The sequence below is a fragment of the Cyanistes caeruleus genome, chromosome 7, assembly GCF_971803275.1.
Source record: "Cyanistes caeruleus chromosome 7, bCyaCae1.hap1.1, whole genome shotgun sequence".
Classification (NCBI taxonomy): Eukaryota; Metazoa; Chordata; class Aves; order Passeriformes; family Paridae; genus Cyanistes; species Cyanistes caeruleus.
In genome coordinates, this window is record NC_141707.1 from 8,170,216 (window position 1) to 8,194,825 (window position 24,610).

The following is a 24,610-nucleotide window of genomic DNA, read 5'->3' on the forward strand; positions in this document are numbered from 1 at the left end:
AAAGCTGGACTTCGTGTCTTCCTGCTGGAGTCTGCGATTTTCAGCCTGCCTTATAACATAAGTGAAATGAGTTAAGTGAGCTGGGGGATGTTTACTTCTGGTACTGAATCATTAACAAATTGGTATAATCTGGGATGATCTTACAGGCTAAAATTGCAGAGAGCTATTGCAGGGTGGACCTGAGAGCGGCTGAGTTTTGCAGAGCTGTCTGTGCACAACACAGTGCTGCTGTGGCTGTCTTTTTGCTCTCTATCCCCACATTTTGAAGAAAGAAAGAGAGAGAGGATGATAAAGACCACAAATTTCAGATGAGTGACTGAATTTTCAGATGTAAGCCTTCTCTTCATGAGGGCTTGTGAGAGTTTCTTTTCACATCAAAGAACAGAACTACTGATCTTATTTCCATAAAAACAAGCATGGCAAGCAGGGGGTTAGCTCTGTGCAGCTTGCCCTCCCTCATTTTCTGTCTTTCCTGTCTTACCACACCTGACCAGGAATATACCAGTTTTCTGACAGCCTGTGGGACCCAGCCAAGGAACAGCAAATCAAGTTCCTTTTCAGCTGACAATACATTTCCCCCCTTCCACCATGGCAACGTGATCTATAAGAATAGTTTTTCTAAAGGAAATAAGCCAGATTTATTGGGGAATAAGAAACAAGATTTTTTTTTTCCTGCCCAACACAAAGATGCTCTGTCACTCTCTGAATATCTCTGTCAGGGGTTTATTTGCACAGTAATGTTACTACCATTATATAGGGCAGTGGTGAGCCAAAGATCAAACCAGCCCAAGTTTATGGATGCAGGTTGCCAGCGCTACAAGGAATGACAGAAAGTGCAATCACACAGTGGGGGCCAAAACAAACTTTGTTGGGTTGGCAAGTAAAAGAAGTGATGCTCAGGAATTGCAAGAAAACCAAACCTCGCAGCCAAAAAAAAAAAAAAAATAAAAGTAAGAAGAAAACAAAAAAACGAAACAAAGGAAGCAACGAGTTTCAATTTCCATTAAAGAGATGCACATGCTTACCACACCGTCATGGTAGAGCGTACACATTTTGTGTCCCTAGACATATGAATGAGAGGGTGGGTGGACAAAAGCAGTGGAGAATGGGTTAAATATATTGTATTTCCAGACACATCCCAGCCCAGTTAGCACTAAATCTGCTGCTGCAATTGCCCTGGAAATATGGAGTCAATTTTTCCTGTTAGGAGCCATTAAGCTAGGAGAGGCACAAACGTTACAGGAAAATGTGTTTGTGCAACTGATTTCCATTACAGTGGTTTCACCTTCTTCCTTTCTGATTTGGGAAAATATCCTGTTCTCTCAGATTATAACCACAACAGATCACGATGCTCCTCAGCCCTTTAGCCCAAGCTGTCTGCACTTCAGTGTTCTCCCCTTCCTGCCTACCCTGCTTTTCTTCAAAGCTGTATCTAATTGTTACAGAACAAAGGGAAACAGACTTTATTCTTTTTTGTATTTGTCACAATTTAATTTATTTAAGACTCCTACCTTCCATAAGGGTCTAGTCCCTAGTTAATATTGTTTATTTCTTTATCTCAGTTATGACTAAACACCAGCTTATGCTTTTAGAAGGTGATCCTAAAAAGTTATCATCAAAAGTTATCAGCCAAAATCAGTTACATAAGAAAAACTCAAGCCTGCTTTATTCAGAACTAATGTTCTTGAATGTAAAAACAAATTAACTCTGCCCTATAATCCCCACAGCACATATAAGCTTCTGCAACATCTGCTTTATTATTGCTGTCCTTTAAAGGAGAAATCCAATTTTCACATTTAACAATGAAGTTGAAACGTATTTTCCTCCTCACAGAGATCTAACCTAATCTTTTTAGACATAATTGCAGTGTCTTCATTCCTCCTTAGGGCTTTGCAGCTCTGGTGCCTGTCCTTAAGACATTAGTGCCTGCTCCTTGAAAATAATAATAAATAAACCTCAGCAGAACTGCCTCCCAAGTGCATCTGCTGACCCATTTGCTTTAGGACACCTCTGTATCATAGAGCAGGGTGGATGATGGTGTCCTGGAGGACATGTCCTGGTCCCTAAGGCAAATTTTGGGACAGGAATTAATAGGAACCCATTGTGAAACTGAATACATTTCAGGGTTCAAAATAAATCATTGTGTTTGAACACATTTATTGACTTTGGTGTCTCATAGTGCTCAGCCTCACCACTGTAGTTAGGAGTGGCTACCCCCTACTTAACAAGATCAAAACATTTCAAAACCAACAGTGATGTAACCAAGTATCAGGTCATTATGGCCTTAGCTCAGATACAGACAGACCTTCCCCTTTATCCTCTTCATCAGCTGCAGCGAGTTTTTAGTGCTGCTAAAGGGACAACACTGAAGTTCCTTGACTGAATGATTTCTCTTCACCTCTTTAGCTCAGATGACAATGCAGTCCATCTTACTTTGTCAAAAATCCAGGTAACAGTACTCCTGCCTCAAGAATATGATGTTTTTTCCTAACCAATCATAGACCAATCTGCCAGAGCAGGGTTCACACACACGAAGGACATGTTACATGGAATGAGCTTGGTGACAGCACTGATGATAAACTCTCCTTTTGTCAGCTGAGGAGAGTGAACAAACAAACACAGCAGCCTGTCCCCATCCCCAAAAGCCACTACCAACATCAAAACCCAGGCTAATGGAACAGAAATCATTCACACAAACACCTCTCAACATATCCACAGCTTCCACTGGTGCAGGAATGAAATAGCAAGTTACCCTCCATGTTGCCAGTGTATGGGGCCATGTTCTCCTGGGAGGAAACAGAGATGCTCTTGGGACTAGCAACAGTTCTCCAGCCTCAAGAGGATGGATTGAGAGGTGGAAGCACAGCAGGAGGGCAGGGAGAATTATTTACTTGACAGATCTGGTGTTAAAAGTGCAGCCTTCCCTTCTAAGTTCACTCCTGACCCATTAATGTTTGTTCCCCTATCTATGGGTAATGAGGAACAGCTAGACCTGAACTCCAGCACTAACAGAGCCATTTTAGATATGTATTTATGGTGTCCACCTGCAAGATTTCTAAGGTGTCATTTGAGAATTGAAAATGCTTTGCAAAATTAATGAGAATTATTGTAAAGCACCCACAAAACACTGTATTCCACAGGACTTACCTTAATTAGTTTTACCAGCGAACGGTAAAAAACTCAGATTGATATTAAGTCTTTTGCAGTGACAGTATTGTGAGATGAATGAAAAAACAGATGTCTCCATTTTACATAAGCCTTCAGACTAATGCTTATAACAGGATACAGCTAATGCCTCGTGGATCATCTTTCTCATGCCTTTCAAGCAATTGTTAAACAAGGGGAAAATCCCAAGGCCAGCCTGCTGCTTCATTCATTACAGTTTTTCTTTCCCCTTCTCCTTAGCCTTCTCAAAGTTATTGGCAATCAAAGCTGAAAACTGAAGGTGGGTTGCTACATCTTTGACTTGCAGGCCTGAATATTGATGAGCCACAAGAGACAGAGATGGAAAGAGTGACAAAAGGTGAGGGGAAGAGACAGAAGGTTGGAAACAGCTCGTTTCCCAGCACACACACCGACAGACAGGTAGTGTTAACACTGTACCTAGAAAGGCTGCCCTCAGTGGCCAGGCTCGGGGAGTCATCGAGGACATTAGGTTCACTGCAGGAGGGGCAGGGAGATTAAGAATTTAGGGAAAGAAAATGCAAAAAAGCATGCGCTTGTCTCTGTTTTCAAGGGAAAAAAAAAAGGAATAAAAAAGTAAAAAAAAAAAAAAGGACTGTAACATTAATTGGTCTCACATGCTCAACGGCACATATATGACTCAGAGGAGCTGAAAGAACATCTGATAACAGGAGCAGTCTTTAGAGAGGGTTTACACTGCATGAAGCCTTCCGCATCTCTGCTGAGATTTGGGGAGCTGAGAAGTTCAACAGGATGTGTTTCCAAAGGAAATAAGGCAGGGAACTGTTTTCAAAACTATTTTTCCTGCAGCATTTTGATTTATTTCAGTTCTATTTACTTTTGGCTTCACAGAAAGCTTTTTTCCTTCCCCATGAGCCACCTTCTTGAGGGAGGGCTGATCTACTGTGAGCTATAGACCACTCTCCTTCTGGTGCAACTCTAAGGACAAACATCTGGAAAACAAAGTCTCATAGTGCAATGAAATTGTGAATAAACAGCTGGCAAGGGTCTTGGCAAAGGGACACAATTCCAATGCTTTTCTGCAATGCAGCCATTAGGCAGGAGCAGCCTACTCAGGCCACAGGAAAAACATGAAAGAAAGAAAGAAAGTAGTCTGTTGGGTTACCAGCAGGGAGGCGGTAATAATATTGCTTAGCATTAATTAGAGTACATCTGTGAGGCAGTCTGAAAGCCCAGAGACTATTCATAACTCAAAGGGCATGATGTTGAGGACTATGATTATACTTGCTGAGCTGGTCCTTCCCCTACCCAGATGAAAGGTGATTCTGCTGTTATACCATACATTTAAATAGTAGAGAGTGAAGTTCTGTGTTAATTAAAGTCTTTTTTTTTTCTCAGCATCACCATGATTTGGGACAGCACAAAGCAAACATTGCTCTCAGTCAGGTGTGACTCTTATGAAGTTTATGCATTGAAGACGGTAGTGAAAGATTGAGGAAAATGAAGTCTTGCATATTAATTTTTCAAGAAACAAAGGGACTGAATCAACTGAGTTCAAGAGTCAAATGAGTTCCTGTAAGTCCTTTTGTGAAAATTCCCAGATAAAATCTGTGTAACTTCTCTTGCAAATCACTTCTCCTATCTCTGCTGGTAGGTACCACAGCCGTTAATTTTCCTTCATATATTAAGGTTATTTCTTTAATTCCAGGCAAGAATGGGGGAAAAATGTTGCTTGATTTTTCAGGGGTGGTCAAGACATAATGTAGAATATATTCATTAAAGGTTCAAAGGGAGTAACATAAATTAATATGTCCATTGTCAGATATACTTGGATAACTATGTCAGGGACAAATAAAACAATAAACACTGTTTATTTAGAAAAAACAAAATCACGTTTAAATGCAAAACTTCTCTCTACATCTTCTAAAAATGTACATTTCCCAACAGGCTCTTCCTCACCGTTCCATGTCAACCAGAAATAAGGCATTCTAAGTAATTTGTATCAACAAGTATTTCAGGTTTAAAACAGTATTAAATCCCATCTTTGAACACAGCATTTAGTTTCTGTGATGAGCTAGTTACTTTTCTAGGAAGGACAAAGAACACATGGAAGAAAACAAAGTAAATCAAACTGCCTCTGTCCCTCTTTCCCAGCTTCTCAACCCTCATAAACTGGTTATGGTCCCCTGGTTCAATGAATATTCCAAAACCACATTTCCTTTTGCTATTCAGTGGTAGCAGAGAAAAATAATAACGTAGAGTGTTTCTGAAACTGTTTAAGAGGAAGGTTGCTGTGGATGACAGCTTGTTCATATGGACCCTACGCAACACAGATCACCTTGGAAAATCATTGTTTCCAGCCCTGCACCCTTGCTTCAACACTATTCCAGGATTAATAAATTTAGCATCTCTATGCTGGCACTGATTCCACTATCCCACCTCTCTGCTGTGCCTGGGCCATTTCTGCTCTTGTTATTATAATGGGAAATGTGAAAAGCCCATGTTTTTACCTTTGGCTGGGTAACATGCCCACCTCAGCCTGAGGTGCAGACATGCTGGAGAGATGGCTGGAGAAGCGCCTCCTCCCAATGGCACCCATAAGGTATGTTTCTTGTTCACTTACCACACTGGGCATGCTCAAGGAGTCATCTAGAAAGACAGAATAAAAAAAAAAACCAGGAAAGGAGAGGAAACAAGCACCCAAACCCAACCTGCATCTCGACAGTTGTCAAGAGAGAGCAGGATGCCAAAGGTGTACACAGCATTCACTTACCAAGAGCCCGAGCCTGCAAATTGGAATATTCTATTAGATTTTACAGCCACAGTGCAGAAACACATAAACCTCTGCAGGATGAGGAACCTGACAGACATGGGGCAGGGATTTATGCATTCTTCCAGCTTAAATGGCTCTCAGGAAAAACTGTTTGCGGAATTCAGCTTCCACTAGGGATTAATTCCTGTGATTAATAAATTGCTTGTTAATATACAACATTTCCAGCATAGAAGTTGTAACTGGACATTTTTCTGCTGTGAAATAAACTGCTGCTGTGATCTAGCAAAGCACTGTGACAAAACAGCCAAAATACCTGACAGCAAAATGCAGAGCTGACACCCTTCAACACCCTTCAGGACATGCATTTTAAAATGTCACCAAAAATGTGGATAAATTGACTCAATTACTTCATGCTGCAACAGAACAATGCAGACAGTTGGACTGCAATCAGGACTGCTTGAAATTTTCAGTGCTTTTTCAAATTATATCAAGCATCCAGAAAGAAATTATTGTGGGTTTTGCCACAACAAATTTTAATTACAAGTAAAGAAAAAAAAAGGGGTGGGTTTGTGTAATTTCCTCTCCTCTTTTTGACCTTTTTTTCAATTTTGATGTACTTAAATATTTTACAGCAGTGTTTATCCAAGGCAGGGCTGAGGAAATAATGCTGTAGTTCAGATAGGAAGATGGCACTTACTGTTCCACGCAGTGGCTCAGAATTAATCTGAGGTTGAAACCATATTTTGCCACAGTGGGAAAATATCTGAACAATGTATAAGCACTACAGCTCTGGGTGGATTGTACAAAGTTTAGTGGTGAACCCAGCTAAAATAAAGTTGGGCTGAACCTGCAAAGTTTCAGGCTAACTGCTCTTTCCCAAAAGGCAATCCTGCTGTAACTGCATGCTCCTTTCTCTTGAGCCCCCCATTCTCACTCCTTCTGTTTGATGCTTTTGGGAATCCTGCAGGAACAGGATCCCAACTACAGAGCCACAGCCCCTGCCCACTGTAATGATGGCCAAAGAGAGGCCTGGCTGCCAAATGCCTTGTCAGCACTGTGATGACTGCACATCAGCCCGGGTCTCGGGCACTAAAAACCTCCAGGTGCCCTTCCTTTTGCCCTGCCACAGCTCAGAAGGCAGTCAGAGTTATAGTTACAGCCCAAACTTCAACACCATGTACCAGCCACACCAGCTGCTCAACCTCAGGCTCCTGTGGGTCTTTATTCACACTGGGAGAGGGGCAACTGGGCTGGCAACTGGGCCCCCCCTCCCAGACGGCCTCTGGGCATCAAGAAAACATCTTCAGCATTTGAGGCTTAGTATCTGGCCACGTACTTTCTTCATCCTCCTCATCAGTGCGGCTCAGCGTGTCCTGCGAGGCCTGCTGGGAAGGCTCGCTGTCCTGCTCCCAGACCGTGCCAGTGCCGGTGTTGGAGCGAGACATGGTGGCCAGGCTCAGGCGGTAAGCAGACGTGGAGGTGCCCACAGTGCTGACAGATGTCTTCCCTTGGTAAGCTGCACAAGAGGGGGAAAACCAAACCCAAGTGGCTGATGGCACTGGAAATCAACAGCAAGCCAAGCATTCCTGTCATATTGGGCAGCTCTTTCTGCCTGGACTGGTGGGGCAGGGGGGTCTTCTCTCTCTCTACAACTTCCTGACAAGAGGGTGGAGACAGGCTGGAGTTGGCTTCTGCTACCCTGCCACCAGCAACAGGACAAGAGGAAACGGCCTCAAGCTGCACCAGGGGAGGCTCAGGCTGGACAGGAGGAATTTCTTCATGCAAAGGGTTTCTAGGCATTAGAATGGGCTGCAGTGGTGGTGTGAACAGCCCTGGAGGTGTTCAGGTAATGACTGGACTCGGGACTTGGTGCCATGGTCTAGCTGACAAGGTGGTGATCAGTCAAAGGCTGAACTTGATGATCTCAGAGGTCTTTTCCAACCTTAATGATTCTGTGGTACTGTGACAGGGGTGGCAGAGGTGATAAAATGCTAGCAGCTGCCTTGCTCACCTCACCTTTCCAAAAGCTCTGTTTTACTTAGTCAGTCTGATTTTCACAACATGTATTTTTACAGATCAGCTGTTTTACAAATCAACATTTAGAAACAAGGCAAAATACTGCTAAGGAAAAAAGACTGAAGCATTTCCTTTTGAATTTGTTTTCCTAAGCATATAAACCACCTGCCATCTATGAGCAGCAGCTGCCATCTTGTGGCAACAGGGGTGGTTGTTGCTGGAGAAACATCTCCCCTTGTGCAGGAGAGAATTCTGAAATGCTCCATCAGCTCAGGGATGCTGGTCTGGATGTCACAGTAGAGAAAAATCAGAGACCAGGAGGAAGGAGGAGGAAGACCTGCTACTGCTGAACAGCCAGACCTTTCTGCACAAGGGGCTTTGGCTTTACAGTGGCATGGAGGGACTAACTGCACTGGGGTTGGGGCTGCACAAGCTGGCTGAGACAGCAAGAGGGGAATAGGACTCAGACTTGGTGGAAAAATATGTGCATTTCACAAATAACCTGGACTTCTGTTGGCTGTTCAGTGGCAAGGCTGAGCAAAAGCTCCAGGGGCAGGCTGGCAGGGTGTGTGTGCCCCATTCCCATCTTAGGTAGAGGCCAGGTCTGCCTCACAAGTTACTGTAGGGGCAAGCATCTGTCCAGCCTGGGCTGATGGCCCTGAGCTCTCCTTACCAGACCCGCTGTGCACAGCCTCCTTCAGGATCTTCAGCTCGTTGTTGAACTCGGTGATGAGGGAGCTCTTGCAGAGTGGGCGCGGGATGAAGCGTCTCTCCAGCTGATCGGAGATGTGCTGTCGGGCAGTCAGCTCCTCGTGGTTCTCAGCTGGCTGGGCCAGCAGCTGCAAAATTGGGATGCATTAGCATTGCAGGGAGATGGTGCCCAGGGGCAGGACTAGTCTCCAGACTAGCATGAGCCTGCAGCCAGCAGGCTTTGTAGTCAAGAGGTTTTGACTCCATCTATGAGGTTTCCACCTGTTTTTCAAGGTCAGTCTTATATTTGACTGAACAGAGATCAAAGCCTCAGTGGCGCAGGGTGCATGGAGATGAGGGCTCCCTTATGCTAAGGGAAGGAGGAAGGAGCTGTCTCATGACAGGATCATGAGGATAGCCTCATGATCTTGTCATGGGACAGCTCCTTCCTCCTTGATGATTTAGTCTGTCCAAGAGACAATGTGGGCTAAAAAAGTAGAGTACCATGTGCTAGTCTACCTGGTAGCTGGCAAGGAGCTGTGATTAGCTTAAACCCCAGATGCCTTAGCCTAGCAGCTGCCTGTTCATCCACAAAAGTCCTGTCAGAACCTTCATCCAAGAGATGGAAAGGGGAGTGGTCCTTCCTGGCTGTTAGCTGTGTTGCCCAGCTTTAAGCAGGAGAGAGATTAATAGAAGATTTCTGCCAACACCCTCCCAGGTTCAGCACGTCCACACTCCTTCCAAGCACTCTGAATGTCTTCATTGTAGAATTAAATCCACATGCACTTCCCCATCCAGAGGAACTAAGACTAGCTGTACTCCATAGATCAGAGCTCCTGGATGACTGGCATACTCTTTAGTTTTGGCTAGAAAAAAGCTCTGTGAGTTTGTTTCAAAGTGTTTTTAGGCCTACTAACTTCTGAAAAGTCACTCACTACATATAGTTCTTCCAGAAGTGCCGTTCCTCTGTTCTCAGCTGGGGAATAAGGGCTACCTCACCTTCAGGGAGTGACAGATCAGGAGCCAAAGAAACTGTTACCTTGCACTGGATGAAGGGCCGAAGGAGCACAAAGATAGGGATCCGTGTTCGAACGATAAAGTCGAGGAAATCCCACAGGGCCAGCCCTCCCACCTTCCGCAGGGCCATCTCTTTGACTTGCAGGCTCAGCCAGTACCACTGGCTGTCCAGCTGGCGTTCAAAGCAAACAAGGATCACCTTCAGGGCTACAGGGGAACACACAGCAGCAAAGGGCAGTTAGAGATGGTACCGGTGTCCCTCACAAGCACTGGGGGAAGGATCGGGGGGCCACAGCGAGCACAAACCTACAGAGGCATGCTTTGTATGTATGTGTGCACATGCACACACCTCAGAGTCACAGCTGTCTTTTCTATCGGTCTCCAAACATGGCAGGGAAGGAACAACCAGCCTTCTAGTAGGAAAGGCCTCAGGATCAGGACTGGCAGTCCCATTTCAAGAGAAATTTTTCTACTTCATATCTAAACTCCTCTGTGTTTTCTTGCTCTGGCATTCCCTCTCTCTTCCCTGCAGAGCTCTTTTGTCTTCTCACAATCAGATATTTTGAAAGCAGCTCAGAGTAGGAATACAGCCCTGGCTGATGAGACAACCTCAAAAATCTTGACCAAGCATATCCACACAGAGTCATCCAGTGAGCACAATAATCTACCAATGATTTATAGGGTGATGACAAGAACCTTTCTAGCAGTATAGCTGCATGAGTCATGGCCACACTGCAATCTAAATACAAATATGGTCCAGTAAGCCAAGGGCAGTAATTCACCAGAGCATGGCATTATAAACGGGGATGAACAGCAATGAAGTTCAAAAAAATGCTCTGCATCAAAGTGGGCAGTGGTTAACACTTGGCTCACAGGAGAGACAAGGGGTCTCCCCCTTTCTGTGCTCCCCTGGTCTGGTGAAAAACAGCCAGGCCTGGGAATTGTTGGGGTTGACTACCCCCCCATTAATGGGATGGCCAAGACTTCTCAGCCATTACACACCTGTGTCCTGGTTTGTTTGTGTGGGGGGCTAAATCAGTGCTGAACTGCTAATTTTTCATCATTCCTCAGATATGGGTTAACAAAGACCCCAATATAAATCTTCAGATAAATGCCCTCACAAAACCAGAAACAGAGAAGCTGTTTCTGAAGGGGTGCTTTGAGGTGAAACTGTCCTCATGTAGGCCTGACTGCCTTCAGCCATGCTGCATCTCCAATTTAATTATTTTTCTTTATTCCTTTCACCTGTGGGTCAGATGTGAGATAATACAGACGATATCTCACACCACCCTACATCAAGCAGAGGGCAATAGCAGTCAGTAAGGACCATGTGTGGGACCAGCAGCCACACTGGCCACATCACCTCTCACCCTAGGTAGCCGAGGGCCAGTGAGGCTGTGATGTTAGGGTTTGATGGGCAGTCTGACTCGCCTTTGTGGCTTCACTGCTGTAGCCTGGCAGTTTGAGTCCTGAGCGACTTCTGTGCTGCTCTTCCTCCAGCTGCAGCGCAGACACCGCTCACATTGTGATATATTCCAGAGATACTCCTGGCTTCGTGCTCTGGCCTGGCCCCCTGTTCAGGACAAGGCCTAAAGCAACCCTAAAGAGGTCAGTTAGCTCCTGCCTGAGATGGTTTCCTCTGGTGCTCTCTACAGCCTTCAGTGTGTCTGGGTGCTCAGCAGAAGCCGTCACTCACCCAGGTAGGCAGCCTGGCTGGTGGATTCTGCCAGCCCTTCGCGCCGCAGGTCCTTCCCCGCGTCCCCTGGCGTGGAGCAGTGGGCGGGGGAGCTCTCCAGCATAAAATTCTTGCTGCGGGAAGTGCTGATGATGCGAGGTGGCAGGAGGATATTGATAACAGTCTGGAGCAGCAGCAGGACCTCAGGCTGCTCCAGCCAGGGGCTGTCTGAGATGCGTTGGGAGGGGAAAGAGAGAGAAAGATCAGGCTACATGCCATCATAGACACTCAAAAGATCCAGACCCTGTTCAGCTCCAAAATGGGGCGCATCTCAAATGTCCCCTAAGCCAAAACTCCGGCCCCCACACCTTGTTACGCTGCTTCTCCTCCTGCAAGCAAAGGCAAAGTTTGTTTTAGCACCAGCACAAGCACATACAAACAGAGCTACACAGCACAAGGAAAGGTCCCATTCAGTGGTCTCATTTCCTTTTGTCATTCCCCACTCCCTTTACTCTTTGATTTCATTTAGGGATTTACCAGTGAAGACCCTCTATAGCAGAAAGCAAGGAGCAGGACTTGTGCAAGACAAGTGGCAAGGATTGGGCAAACTGTGATCCACCACAGGGGACACAGTTTCTGTGACCTTTGCTCCCCCCTGTGACTTCTGCTACAACAGATTTGTCTTGCCCTGCACTCCAGTTTCAAAAGCAGGAGCACATCTGTGTAAGACCTGGCTCAAGAACCAAGGCACAGCTGAAATAAAGAGAAGAAATAATAACTAATCCCAATGAGGCTCTTTCCACTCTCAGACCCAAAGGGCACTTAGTTGACATACTGCCAGTGACAAAAAAACAAATTAAAAAAAAAAATAAAATACAGAGAGCAGGGAAAGTGCAAACATCAGTTGTCAGAAAAGGGGGACAAAAATTCTTTTTGTTAAATTAGTCAGACCTTTGCTTCCAGATCCTACTGTGAGCACAAATGGAATCAGTAGGTTTAAAAGCATTCCTTCCCTTCTTTCCTGATTGGTGAATGGGGAGACGACATGGCTTAGGGGAAAATCTTCTTTCAAAGCCTGTACAGTAATAATAAAAAAGGATTTAATGATTTCATCAGCAGATCACACACACAAGTCACTGCAGGGAATGACGATCCCCTGGCCACCCTGTTCACACAGTACAACACCAGCACCGATGACCTGATTGAATGAGATGCCCTCAGACCACTTAGTCAAGAGTAAAGGGAATTCACAGAGTAACACAGGGATCACCTGCTTGTGCCATAGCCAAACGTAAGAAGCCCAGACTCCCAACTCCTGGTTATCATTAACAAAATCAGATGTATCCCACAGGAGTCAGCTGAGTGTCAGTCCTAAGCTCTGCCCTGCTGTCCATGGTATCAGGATCTGACACAGACTATAGAGAATAAAAAGAAAGAACAGAGGAAACTGCACAAATGACATTATCTAAATATTCTCCTCTCTGAACATGGAGGCTATTCCCAAACATATTTTTTTTTTCTTCCTCACTTTGTGCTGCCCTGTCATCCTCCCTAACACAAAGAATGAACTCCTGAAAAATAAACAAAATGCATGTTTACTTCTTGACACACAGTCAAGCTTAAATTGAAATGTCTTTCACCTTCTTTTAGAGGAGGTAATTCAAATGGCTGTCACTAGAACCTTTGCTCATTTACAACATCCCAGTTGCTACAGACTTAGCTGTGAAATGCAACTGAACCTTGCAACTCCTCAAGCTGGCAGACCTGGGCTGAGAAATTCTAGATGTTTTCTGATGGGGTGTGAAGTACTTCTGTTTTGTATTCTGCTGGAAGTATTGGGAATTATGACTTGTGTTTTTCCTGACATGTTCAGATTTCATTACATTTAAGCCCACAAACAAGTGAACAGGGAGAAGAGGATAATAGAAGTTCCCCATAATAATTAAAAATAGATATATTAATTTGGTATCTGTTTTGGTTTTTTTTTAATAGGTAATATTTCACAGCAGGTGAAAGTGGCCTTTTGTTTTCTTTTGTTTTGATTAAAGAACCATTACCTCAGAGCTGGAAGAAATCTGTTTTCTTTCTGTGTCATTTTGCACCAGAAGGTCCTTTTGTGCCTCATGCTCTGAGGGACAGCTTTGTGTGTTGGTCCCTGTAAACCTTCCTTCCCAAGCCACCCTGCTGCTCAGAAACACCTGCCTAAATATTCAACTGGAAGTACCAATGCATATTTTAAAATGAGAGTTGGAGCTAGATAAGGAAATTTGCCACTTCTTTGGTCACCATTCAGACTAATTTCATACCAGTGGGGAGGGAAGGGGACACTGAGGCGGAAAGACTGTAAAAAGTTATAGTTAAAGCTACTATGAGAAAGGAATAGTGATGAAATTCTCCAAAAATCTGGAACTTTTTTTTTTTTTTTAATTCTGGCAACAAGGACACCATTGCGTCAGCAGCTGAAAAGCCAAGTTGCCCTGCTTTTTGTGCTGGCACTCGGTGTGACCAGCTCAGGTAAGAGCAGAAGAGCGCAAACTCCACTCTCAGTTACACACATGGTCCCACAGGAAGACAGGAAGGGTTGCATGGATGTGACCCAAGCCAGGGCCCCATCTTCCTGTGGCAGAAGTCTTGTGCTAACTCCTTAGATCCTGCAGAGAATCCTAACCTGCTTCTCAGAGCCTTGAACAGCATCCATCAGCCAAACTCCCTGGACTTCAATGGCAGTGTTAAGCTGATGGATGCTTGCTGTGGACTTGGCCCCAACAGATGAATTCTGAGCTCACTTCGAGCCTTCAGAAAGAAGGGAGAATTCACATGTTGCTTCTCCTTAATTTTTGATGTATGTTCCACAGTTTTTGCCCAGCTTTTGCAGAAAGAAAACAGAGCACTGATGAGTTGGTGTCTCAACCAGAAGCTCTAGAGGCCTGGCCAGGGGGCCAGGGCAGACACACCTGTATCTGCAATGCTACAAGCCGGACAACAGCTGTGCTGAAGGGCAGAGGTGGCGAGAGATAAGGGCTGAGATGAAGAAGGGGTAATCCGTCAGCCACACTGGAGGGTCCTACCACTCCCATCACCTGCAATACAAACAGAGCACATCACCACAACTGGCTACTTACAGTTTCATCCATGTCATATCCTCCAACGTCAGTGAAATGGAGGTGCCTTTCATTGAGCACTGAGTTGGGGTGGATCTAGCAGAACCAGCCCCCCCAGTGGTCCTTGCAGGAGCTGGGGCCAGTGAGGAGACGGTGTTCTAGCAGGGAAAGGGAGGGGGAAAGAGGGAACCAGCATGGATGGGAGGAGTGCACAGGTAACCCGGTACATTCATAAATGTACCCAGTACCAGCCCTGAATGACCAGCACTGGACTGGTGGAACAGCTAGAGTTGGAGGATATGTCATTTGACAACTGTAACAAATAAAAATCTGTCATCAAAGCAAAAAGTCTGTATTGAAAGTGAACATCTTTTCCCTTCCCTTGCTTGAAAAATAATGTCCTAAGTCTGACCCAAGCCAGGTTTTGTACAATGTTCAGATTCCTCTCAAACACAGCCTGTTTTGGGGAACTGTAAGCATGATTCCTCTCAGCTGACTGACCCCAGATGTCTGCAGCAGAGTCACCTGCATGTGACCTGGTTGTCTGGAACTCCTTGAATAATCACCACAAGGAAGCGGCACTTCTAGGGGAGACTTATTTGTACTGTTTGGGATGTGTCCCTCAGGAGGAATGTTTCTCACCATGACCACACACATCTAGGTGACAGGAACAGGGAGAAGGTACCAGGAAGACACCTAAGCTTATGGGAAATGAATGCATGCCTCTTTTCCAAATTCAGCCTGGGGAAAAGGCATTTTTTTTTGCCAGACAACCAAATGACACTTTAGAAGAAAAGGAGTCAGAACCCCTTCTGTTCATCACCATGGATTATCATTGAGATATTTCCTTCCTGGGTAATTGATTTTTCAGCTTCATGGTCTACACACAATACACCATTGCAGTCAGCACTCCCATAGCTCACAGTGCACCCAGTTGTGACAGCTGAAGGTAAAATACTTGTAGCAGTAAGAGCAGATGTTCCTGGTAGCTCTCCCTGGCATTCCCAGCCAGCAGAATGTAAGCACGATGGCTGCGCTTCAGCACTGCAGAGCTTCCTGCTGTTTTTAGAGCACTGTCTAATTTTTATTATGGGCCTTTGGAGAGCTCGCTGGGGTGATTCAGTCTGCCATGCCTGCTTGACAAACTGCAAATCTATTCCACACTCCTACCTGAGCTAACTGTGTAGCAACCTCCCCATAACCTGAGGGGCCTGATTTGCATTAGCACCAGGTAGCTGCTACCTCTGCTTGGACGAGGAAGAAGTTTTATGCATTCTGACAGGTTGGAGCTTCCCTGCCCTTGCAGCAAGGAGTTGCTGAATTGACTTGAAGGACAGGAACCTGGCAAAACCTGCCATTGCATTTTAGAGAACTATCATTGTTTTTTAAAGCCCCTCAGAGCACTGGTGAACCCTGCAATGTTTTTTGTAAGCTGCTAGATAAGGTTACAACATTTATGCTCTAAGGAGAAAATGCTATAAAAACCCAGTAACAGTAAAATTCTAGCTCAATCTTTCCCCCTTAATTTATATTTTTGCACATGGAGTGAAAGCATGCTTGTTTGCCCAAGTGGCTGGAGTTACATGGATGTCAAAGTGGGGGCTTGCCCCCAGTGTAACATCTGCAGAAACACTATAGTCTGTCACTGAATGACCAGGCAAACTCTGTCCATATCACTTGTCTGTTGTAACACACTAAGGAGCATAAACTTCACCAAGAGAGGGATCTGAATATTGTACAGTGCAAACCTGTACTAGATCAAGCCAGGGACATTACAAATAGTGGAGTTAATTCACCTCCTAAACCCTTCTAGCTATCCAGCACCCCATGGCCTCTGACAGAGCAATCAGGGCCCTTTCCCCACTGGGGATGGTAGGTATCCCCAGTGCCACCCTCTCCCCGTCTCTACCAGGTGTGTGCAGTCTCCACCACCCCATTCTCCAACTTGCAGCCCTCGGCTCTCAGCTCAGTTTGGCAAAGGTGGATCTTCAAAGTGGTGTGTGGGAAGTAATGGAAAATAAATTGCTTGACCACTGCTGTTGGTCACTGTATCTCCCCATGCACCACTTCAAAAATGAACCTTCCTATCTCTAGTGTCACTTGCAGAGTCCCCTTGTGAGGGGTAAAGGGGACAGGTGAAATGACAGGAATGGGAATAAACTGTCATCTTCAGTCCAGAGAAACCAACAGCAAGGGGAAGGTTTAGCAAAAGTTCATGGGGTCGCCGCTCAGCTACTCACCAGATTGACACAGACATTGATCAGAGACCTAAGGTGAGGCAGGAAGGATATGATAGGCTGCCTCTGAAGTGTCAAACAAACCCCTTCAATCAAACTGCTGGCAGGCTCCCACTCAACCTGGCGCCTGCAATACAACAGTAGGTGCCATTAGCCACGGGCTGCTGCCCCCCACCATGCGCCCAAACACGGCCACCGACACACAGTGAAGCCCACAGAGGAGACGTGTCAGACAGCAACGAGGTCCAGGAGGAGCACAGGGAGCTCGACAGGGAGAACGCTTTACCCACGCAGTTCGGGGAGGCACAGAGCACACCGGGTGTTTGAGAGACGAGAAGCGCGGCGGAGCGAGCTGGTGCTGCTGACACAAACCCCTCGCGGCAGCAGTGGTGGAGGAGCTGCTTTCACTCCCAGATGCTTCCCTCTGACAAGAGGGAGCCCACACAGCGGCCTCAGGTGTGCCTGTGTGGGGAAAGGTCTGCTGTGCTAAGCTCCCAGCCGAGACCAAGCCCTCCATCTCATGGGGCTTGTGATGTTCCCCGTGACTTGAACAAACCCCATCAGCCTGAGTGCCCTCTGTGAGCTCCTCTGCAGCCTAGCTGCTCCACCAGCATCGCTCCTGGACACAGACTGCCCTAAACGGAAACTGGCCCAGCTGTATCATCTTCATCTTCTTCCTGTGCAGCACCACCAGCACCAAATCCTTCATCCCAGGATCCTTTCTTCCCTGACACTTTGCTTTTATCACAAAAACTAAATTTAGGGACTATGCCAGATGCTGAAAGGATTCCCCTTCCAAACCAGGAGGAGACGGAGCATAGGTAACATCAAAGTGGTTCACACCCTTATCCCAGGGCCTGACCCTCTGCAGTCATTGCAGTTCAAAAGCCAGCATCTGACTGCATTTACTGGGACAGAAAGAAAAAAGGCTTGTTAGCTCAAGCCTTGAACAATATCCCAGCCAAGCTCTTTAGGTGACTTCTCAGAGCCTCATGGGGAATCAAGTGTTTGCTATGCAAGTTCTTCTTCAGACCAACATATATCGCACCTTTGTGCATCCACTGGAACTAAATCACCAGAACAGTGGTTTGTTCTTGTACTTGTTCCTACATATCCACTGATTGCAGCAGACACTGGGTTTGGAGTGGGATGCCCACAGGAGGCAGCGTATAAGATTCTGATCGTGAGTACCCCAAGGGATGGCTCCTGGGGTCTTGCAGACAGACCCATCCCTAAGAGACTGCTTGACTCAGCAATGGTTAAATGTAGTTGCTGAATTTGGTCCAGTGGCTTTGCTGTCCTTTTGTGGAAAAGAGTAGTTTAAGCCTTTAGATACAGGCATAGAGAGAGAAAATATGAAAGGAATTTTAATTTATGGGCATCCATTCAGCTTACATAAAGAAGAAAGATCTTCAGGAACAGAAACCCCTATCTGCCTTTGAGGCAGAAGAAGGTATGAGCAGGAAAAGAAGGAATGAGAAGCAGGAAAGACATGGCAAAGAATCAAACCAACAGGAGAGAGAAGCACCACAATTTCTACCTCTGAATTCCCTGCAAGGGTGGAGTCTCTTGAAGCAGGTTAACCAAAGAAAAGTGATGGATAGTGATGCCAGAAAGAAGATATCACCTCCCTATTATTCGTTCCAGCTTTGATTCCTAGAGTGACATAATTCTAATGTTCTCTAACATGATTTGGCTTCTCAGCTGAGACTGCCAATGAAGTGCCATTCAAGCAGTTGAGGACATATGCCCATGAGGGTGACCAAGACCAATGACTCTTTTTACTCAGATCACTGGAAAATTCACCGGTCTGAGTGATTTTATACCACCCTGTCTGGATTTGTACCACTGCCTTCAAGCAGGGATGCTCCACAATCAATACTTCTTGAAGTTGCCAAAGCCTAAACATACCATAATGGCACTGGTGTGATATACCAGGCTTCCACTAGACATAGACCTGAAGCAGTGGATGCAGTTCTTTGCCTTTTGCTAGGGAGCAATCAGAATCTACTGCATAGCTCCTATTTTTGTCTTTACAGAGGACATAACAGTATTGCCATGCTAGAAATACTCTTACTACTGTTTAACTTTAAAAAACTCACAGCAAAAGTTAATTAAAAGGGCAATGAGATGGAAAAAATCTGAAGACTTCTTTTGGGAAAAGAAAAATGACATTTCTGGAAGTTCTCTCTTTAGTTCTTAACAACCATGCTGCTACCAGAAGACACAACAAAAAACATCAACATAAACACACTTACAGAGATAAAAACACCTGTGATTTTCTGGTGTGCTGTAAAGGCTCACTGCAACATGACAGCTTGAGGTAGATGACATACCCACACTTCAAGGCTTGCAACATCAGAAACGGACCCCAGAGGGTTTCCAGAGTACCTGCTCACCTCAGAGTAGGCATCTTGTGAATTTTATTGAACATACGATCCAATCTCTTTAGGATGAGGATCAGGGCAGGTCTCACCGCCTCAGCTGTCCAGTCAGTGATGGGCAGCATCTCCATGATGTAGCGCCGGAGCCCGCGGCTCTCCATCGTCTGCGTGTCGTAGGGGGCCAGCTTCAGCAGGGAGTGTGCGATTTCTGCCAGTCTGAAACCACAGGCCATTAACAGGAAAATAAATACAACTTGCAATTCTACACACATGCCAATGGATGAGAATGTCAATATTCAGGAGCCTGGTGAAAAGAAAGTGGTGCAAAAGTCAAATGTGCTGTTTAAACTCTTAGATCTTAGGTTTGTTAAAACTGTTTTGCTGGAATTGCTGTTTATATTTAAGAACACACGAATGGTCTAAATATTACTTCTACATTGACATTAAATGCACCAAGAGAGCATCAGGAATCACAGATTTGTGTAGCTAAAACCAAAGCCCCTGAAGCTGGCATGAAGACTACAACATTGCAAATGCCTTTGAAAGATAGACTCAGCATCACTTGTTTGTCAGTTAATAAGTGATTTGGTTTTGTTCTGTGCTTGTTTTTTAGCATTACCACTTGAGGAAGTATCACTCTGCAATTTTCAGGTGTTAAATTTTTAAAATAACGTGTTCATAGGTTCACACAACATGTCCTTTGTAGGATTGCTCCCTGCAGTTTTTATTTGTTTCTCCTAACAGCTCTACAGATTGTGTTGCTGTTGCTTTTTTCACTCTCCCAGATGGCCTTGTCAATGACATTTTTTTGGATTGACTGTGAAATATCATGGCAGCATTTAACTTACACTTGCAGTCTGATGAAAATCTACAAAATACTTGGATATTTGTGGTAAGTAAAGAGCAGAAAAAAAGCATGAAACATCAACAGACTTTTTTATTGGATGATTACAGTACAAGCCTATCCATATTGTGGGGGCTTTTTCTGAAATACATCCAAGTAATGGAACATATTTCTATTCTCTTTATAATCTGCCTAGTAATATCAAGGGCAACAAGTTCCTCAGATTAACCAAAAGTGGCATAAAATTGTTTTTTTATCCAGTATTTCTCTATTATTCCTTTTTTAGAACTGCTTTGTCATACTATGAAGTGGGTCTGTTTTCTTAAATGCTGTAAAATTTAAATTATCATATAATTAAACTTAAAGCAATACCAGTTCCATGCAATGATATATAAAACTTCCTTATGCATTATGGAGTGTGATATCCATTTCATCCAACTTGAAACATCAATCTCAATTAATCTGCTAGCTCCTTCCTAGCAGAAAGAAGCAACCTGGGAAATTCTTCCTGAAGTACTCTGATAAACAGTTGGATGCACATCTTCCTTTTCACTGGGTGCAAAAAGATCTTTATGGCTTTTGCAGACTAAACATTTGACTTTTAAATGGCTATAATTGGGTAAGATTAATCCTGTCTGAAGTGACTAGCATATTATCCTGTTTTCTGAAGCCTCTGAAATGGCACCTGTCAGCCTCCCAGGATTATGACTGTCACATCACATTCTGATAAATCTGCTCTCTGTGTAGAACTGAGTTTGTCCTACAGTGGTTAAATCCTGTCAGTCATGCCACTGATACTGATGAATTATGTAAGGATTGAGCTACGTTGCTTTTATTTAGAGATAACTGTGATTAAACATTTTAGGTCACAACCCTGACAAAGCAGCTATTTCTAGCACTTTCCAGGAGATTCAAAGGAATCAGAGCACAACTCATTATCTGCTGTAAATCAGTGTTGGTTTAACTGCTGTAACCTCTGACCATGAGAGACCTTCTGTTTTGAAAAGAGTGCAGCCCCTGCATGTTTCAGACAAAAACATGCAACTACACAACCAAGAAGTAAATCCATCTGCTATTATGAAAAAGAAAGAGCTAAAAGAAAGGAATTCCCCTAAAATGAACAAGTAAAAGCAGAATGCCTGTGGAATACCTCATGTGGGACTTCACATCCAGCAGCTCCAGAGAAGTCACTCGGGGCTCACCAGCCAGATTCTGCAGGATCTTCAGCCTCGGACCACAGTGCTTGTAAAACTCTGTGCAGATATTCAGCAGAGACTCCCGTGGTCTCCTGAACTCCTCTCTGGCAATTCGTTCATCCAGCTCCTCTCGAGGAAGACCCTGGCCCTCCTCCATTAAATGAAGATTCTCCCTGGAGGATACAAAGTAAGACACAGCAGTGTTATATACAGTAGATCCTCAGGGACAGAATACAACAACCTCTTCATCTTGTTTTTGCAACAGATGCTCTCTTCTGCAGTTGAAAGAAAGGTAGTTGCATCTGTGATTAAGAAACAAAAAGGGGAGGTTATAATCTTCCAAGTCTTGCTAAAAATGTAAATATTTTCTATATGAACTGTCCTGTGATATGTTCCCTCAAAAAAGACTGCTTGTCACAGCAACCATGTGTGGGAACTGTTCGTCACATATCAGGGGAGACTGGGATAAAATTATACTGTACCTGATAAAGTGCAGTTTGGCTCCCTGTTCTGGGTACCTGGGAAAACAGAAACAGTGAGGTTGCAAAAAGCAACTCAGTAGTGCTTAAACTTGCTTTTCTAAAAGAAAGTGAAACTGTTCTATCCCAGAGGCTGACGCCTCTTACATGGTCAGGATGGTATCTTGTGTCTCTGGAACAATGCCTACACATAGTTACTGACCACACTGAATTGCCTTTATCTCCCAACTTCCATCAAAAAACATATTCCTAGAGTTACTGACCTTTTTCTGAAAAGAGAAATTCAGGCTTAAAAACCACAGCTCTCTTTCAAGTGATTTCTCTTACTGATTTTCACCCCAGTTCTCAGTCTGTTTCACAAAACCAGAGTCACCAAGTGAAAAGAATACCTCAGAGTGGGTTTTTTTGTTCTGTTTTATTGTCATTTTGTTACTTCTTTTTGAGAAAGCATTAATGGATGGTGCACCACTGGGCTAAGATGTCCTAGGCAAGAACAATAATCATTTTAACATGAAACTCCTGCTGCTGCTAGCAGATGTCTGTTGCAAGGATAACATGACAGAAGAAACAAGTGCAGGAAACCTGGAGCAGTGCCAAAATAATTTGGATCAGAGGCTGAATGTCTGATAATTAGAAAAATCTGGAAATGTAAGTCAAGATGCCTGAGTCATGCTGGACTGGGAATGTCTACATTGTCTGTCAACAGATACACATTACCTGCTCTCAAAAATCAGCAGATAGATAACAAAGTGCTACTTTCCATTACACCTTATTTTCCTTAGACTGAGAAATCTTGCAAAGGAAGCAAATGGCAATATGTCCACTTCAGACTTCAGCATGTCTGGTTTATCTGCTGGTTTGTCATGTCTGGAGTTTATCTGCTTCTCAGATCAGGGATTGAAAGTCAAAGCCATGTTTTAACCATGACTGAATAGATTTTAAAGAATAATAGACGGATGCCAGGAGTTACCAACCACAATGTGTCCACATTTATAAACTGACATAGTAGCCCTTTGATGGTCCATGCAAAAATGGATTTCTAAATCCTTGAATTAAAAAAAAAATAATAATAAGAAAAAGACAGATAATAACTTGGAAAACTGCAGAAAAACAGCTACCCCAGCCTTTGTTAAGCTACAATTCCCCTTCCAGGTCAGCACAAACATTCAGATTTTTAGCACAGTAAGGCATAGTCTGGCCAGGAGAAGGCAGAAGACTTCCTGCTGCAAAGAAAAAGCTTCACAATCCCAAATATTTGGTGGTGGATTAAACCCTTCTTCTATGACCAAGTAAATTGTCAGTGGCCTTGTTTAATTTGCTAATTGGAATGGTCACTATGGCCAAGGAGCAGAATTACAGTTCACTCATGCCACGTCCTTCCTTTTTTCCTTCTTCTGTGAGAAAGTTCTTCGGTGTTTTGTTTCGTTGAGTTTTGGGGTTTTTTTAAGAAGGACAAGAATATTTCCAGTCATCCTTTTCACTTCTCTCAAATTGTCAGTTACCCTTCCTCTGCTATCTGTACCTGCAAAAATCCCCCAGATGGATGCAGAGGTAAAGATCATAGGAAGAGACCATAGGGAATGCACAAGGAAATGGGAAAGGGAACAAAAGAAAACTAGAGGAGGTGCCAGTCTCTGTGAGCCTCAACTGATCAGCAGTTTGTGTTTGTACAGGTGTTCAGCCCCTTAGAACAAGGCTGGAAGGGTCTAACCCTTCTGCCAGCCAATCATGCTCTGCCCACTGGTCACTTTGACAGTGGAGTCAGCAGGAAGCAAAGCAGAGAGTGAGTGAGCTTCAGCATATATATTTCTACAGGGAAACAAAGGGAATGAATAATTTAGGATGTGCACCCTCCATTTTGATACCCTGCTCTTCTATATAGATACACTGTTTAAAACTAGAAATCCTGGTCTTGGGTATTTTGGTTATCATCAGAAATGCAGTCCTGGGGAATGTGTTCTTTTGATGTGTCTTCTCCCACACTCCAGTACCCAGAGCACTCCCTCAGCTGTCTGAAGCCAAGCACTCTGAGCGCTGAGAAAAAATAACCTTACTAAAAAAAAAAAACCCAAACCAAAACTGTTTCAAAAAATGATAAAAAGAAAGAAAAGCCTTACCTGGTGTTCACACCTGCTGACATGGTGTGGTTTGCTGTTGTGGTCCCTTTATGACCTTGGTCACATCTGCTCATCTGTGGGGCTGTCATAGGCCTGGCAAAGAGAAGGTGAACAGCACACTACACATGAAATCTAACACACAGAAATTCTGCTTTTGCTCTGAGAACTTGCACTAATTTTACCAAGTCTAATACTCAACCAAAACTCAAGCTAAGCTGCACGATGTGGCCCGCTGTGCATTCCCTCTCCCTGCAAAGCCAGCCAAATGCAGGCTCAGCCCCTTGGCCCATGGGTGGTACCTGGTGAGAACTTCTACACTGTACAGGAGAGCCTGCAAAGAGGTGGCAAGGGCACCCATAGAAGCAATCTCCTCACGAGCTGCTGTCCCAGTGTCCACTTGAGAGGTTTGTCGCTTCAATTTTTGCAGGTAACAGGGAACCAGGGCTTCCAGAACCATCAGCATCTGGAGGCTGGAAAAATAACAATATTTGCTCTGTTATATTTTGTCATTCCTGAGCTCACATTAGGTAGAGGCTTTGGTTCCTATCTGCAGACCCTGGATCTGTCACTAGGCATTCACTGCTTCTCACTAGAAGTCTTGGGCCAAAGAAGCAATTGGATTAGGAACTTCAGGGGAAAATTGGATGATGCAAATATTATCATTATTATATGATATATTTCTATAATTTATTTTATTTATAATTTATTATGTCATATTATTATTATAATTACTAATACAAGGAATTTTTTATTACAATATTATTTTAATAGTAAACATTATATAATTATTATTATTTTATTATCTATTATGATGGATTTATCATGTATTATTGTTATTTATAATTTATTATTGTTATTATTTAAGTATTTATTATTTCTTATTTATTTATTATTAAATATTGTTTATTATAATTATTATTATTTAATTATTATTTTA

The 24,610-nt window shown here is 44.0% G+C and overlaps 1 protein-coding gene across 14 annotated transcripts in view; it reads right to left on the reverse strand.

The window, feature by feature from the left end:
- The window catches only part of UNC80 (unc-80 subunit of NALCN channel complex), a 120,623-nt gene that overhangs the window by 9,600 nt on the left and 86,413 nt on the right, over positions 1 to 24,610 (reverse strand). For 12 of the 14 annotated variants that reach the window (XM_086896013.1, XM_086896012.1, XM_086896018.1 and 9 more), the window contains 14 exons: positions 23,973 to 24,143; positions 23,674 to 23,766; positions 21,560 to 21,595; positions 21,032 to 21,250; positions 19,053 to 19,253; positions 16,657 to 16,780; positions 14,270 to 14,395; positions 12,267 to 12,390; positions 11,337 to 11,543; positions 9,663 to 9,847; positions 8,607 to 8,772; positions 7,254 to 7,433; positions 5,655 to 5,793; positions 3,604 to 3,660 (listed from right to left, as the gene is read on the reverse strand). In XM_086896013.1, coding sequence (XP_086752139.1) covers positions 3,604 to 3,660; positions 5,655 to 5,793; positions 7,254 to 7,433; positions 8,607 to 8,772; positions 9,663 to 9,847; positions 11,337 to 11,543; positions 12,267 to 12,390; positions 14,270 to 14,395; positions 16,657 to 16,780; positions 19,053 to 19,253; positions 21,032 to 21,250; positions 21,560 to 21,595; positions 23,674 to 23,766; positions 23,973 to 24,143 — 2,028 coding nt within the window. The remainder of the gene's footprint in view (positions 1 to 3,603; positions 3,661 to 5,654; positions 5,794 to 7,253; positions 7,434 to 8,606; positions 8,773 to 9,662; positions 9,848 to 11,336; positions 11,544 to 12,266; positions 12,391 to 14,269; positions 14,396 to 16,656; positions 16,781 to 19,052; positions 19,254 to 21,031; positions 21,251 to 21,559; positions 21,596 to 23,673; positions 23,767 to 23,972; positions 24,144 to 24,610) is intronic. The other 2 variants (XM_086896021.1, XM_086896015.1) reach the window with 1 other exon arrangement.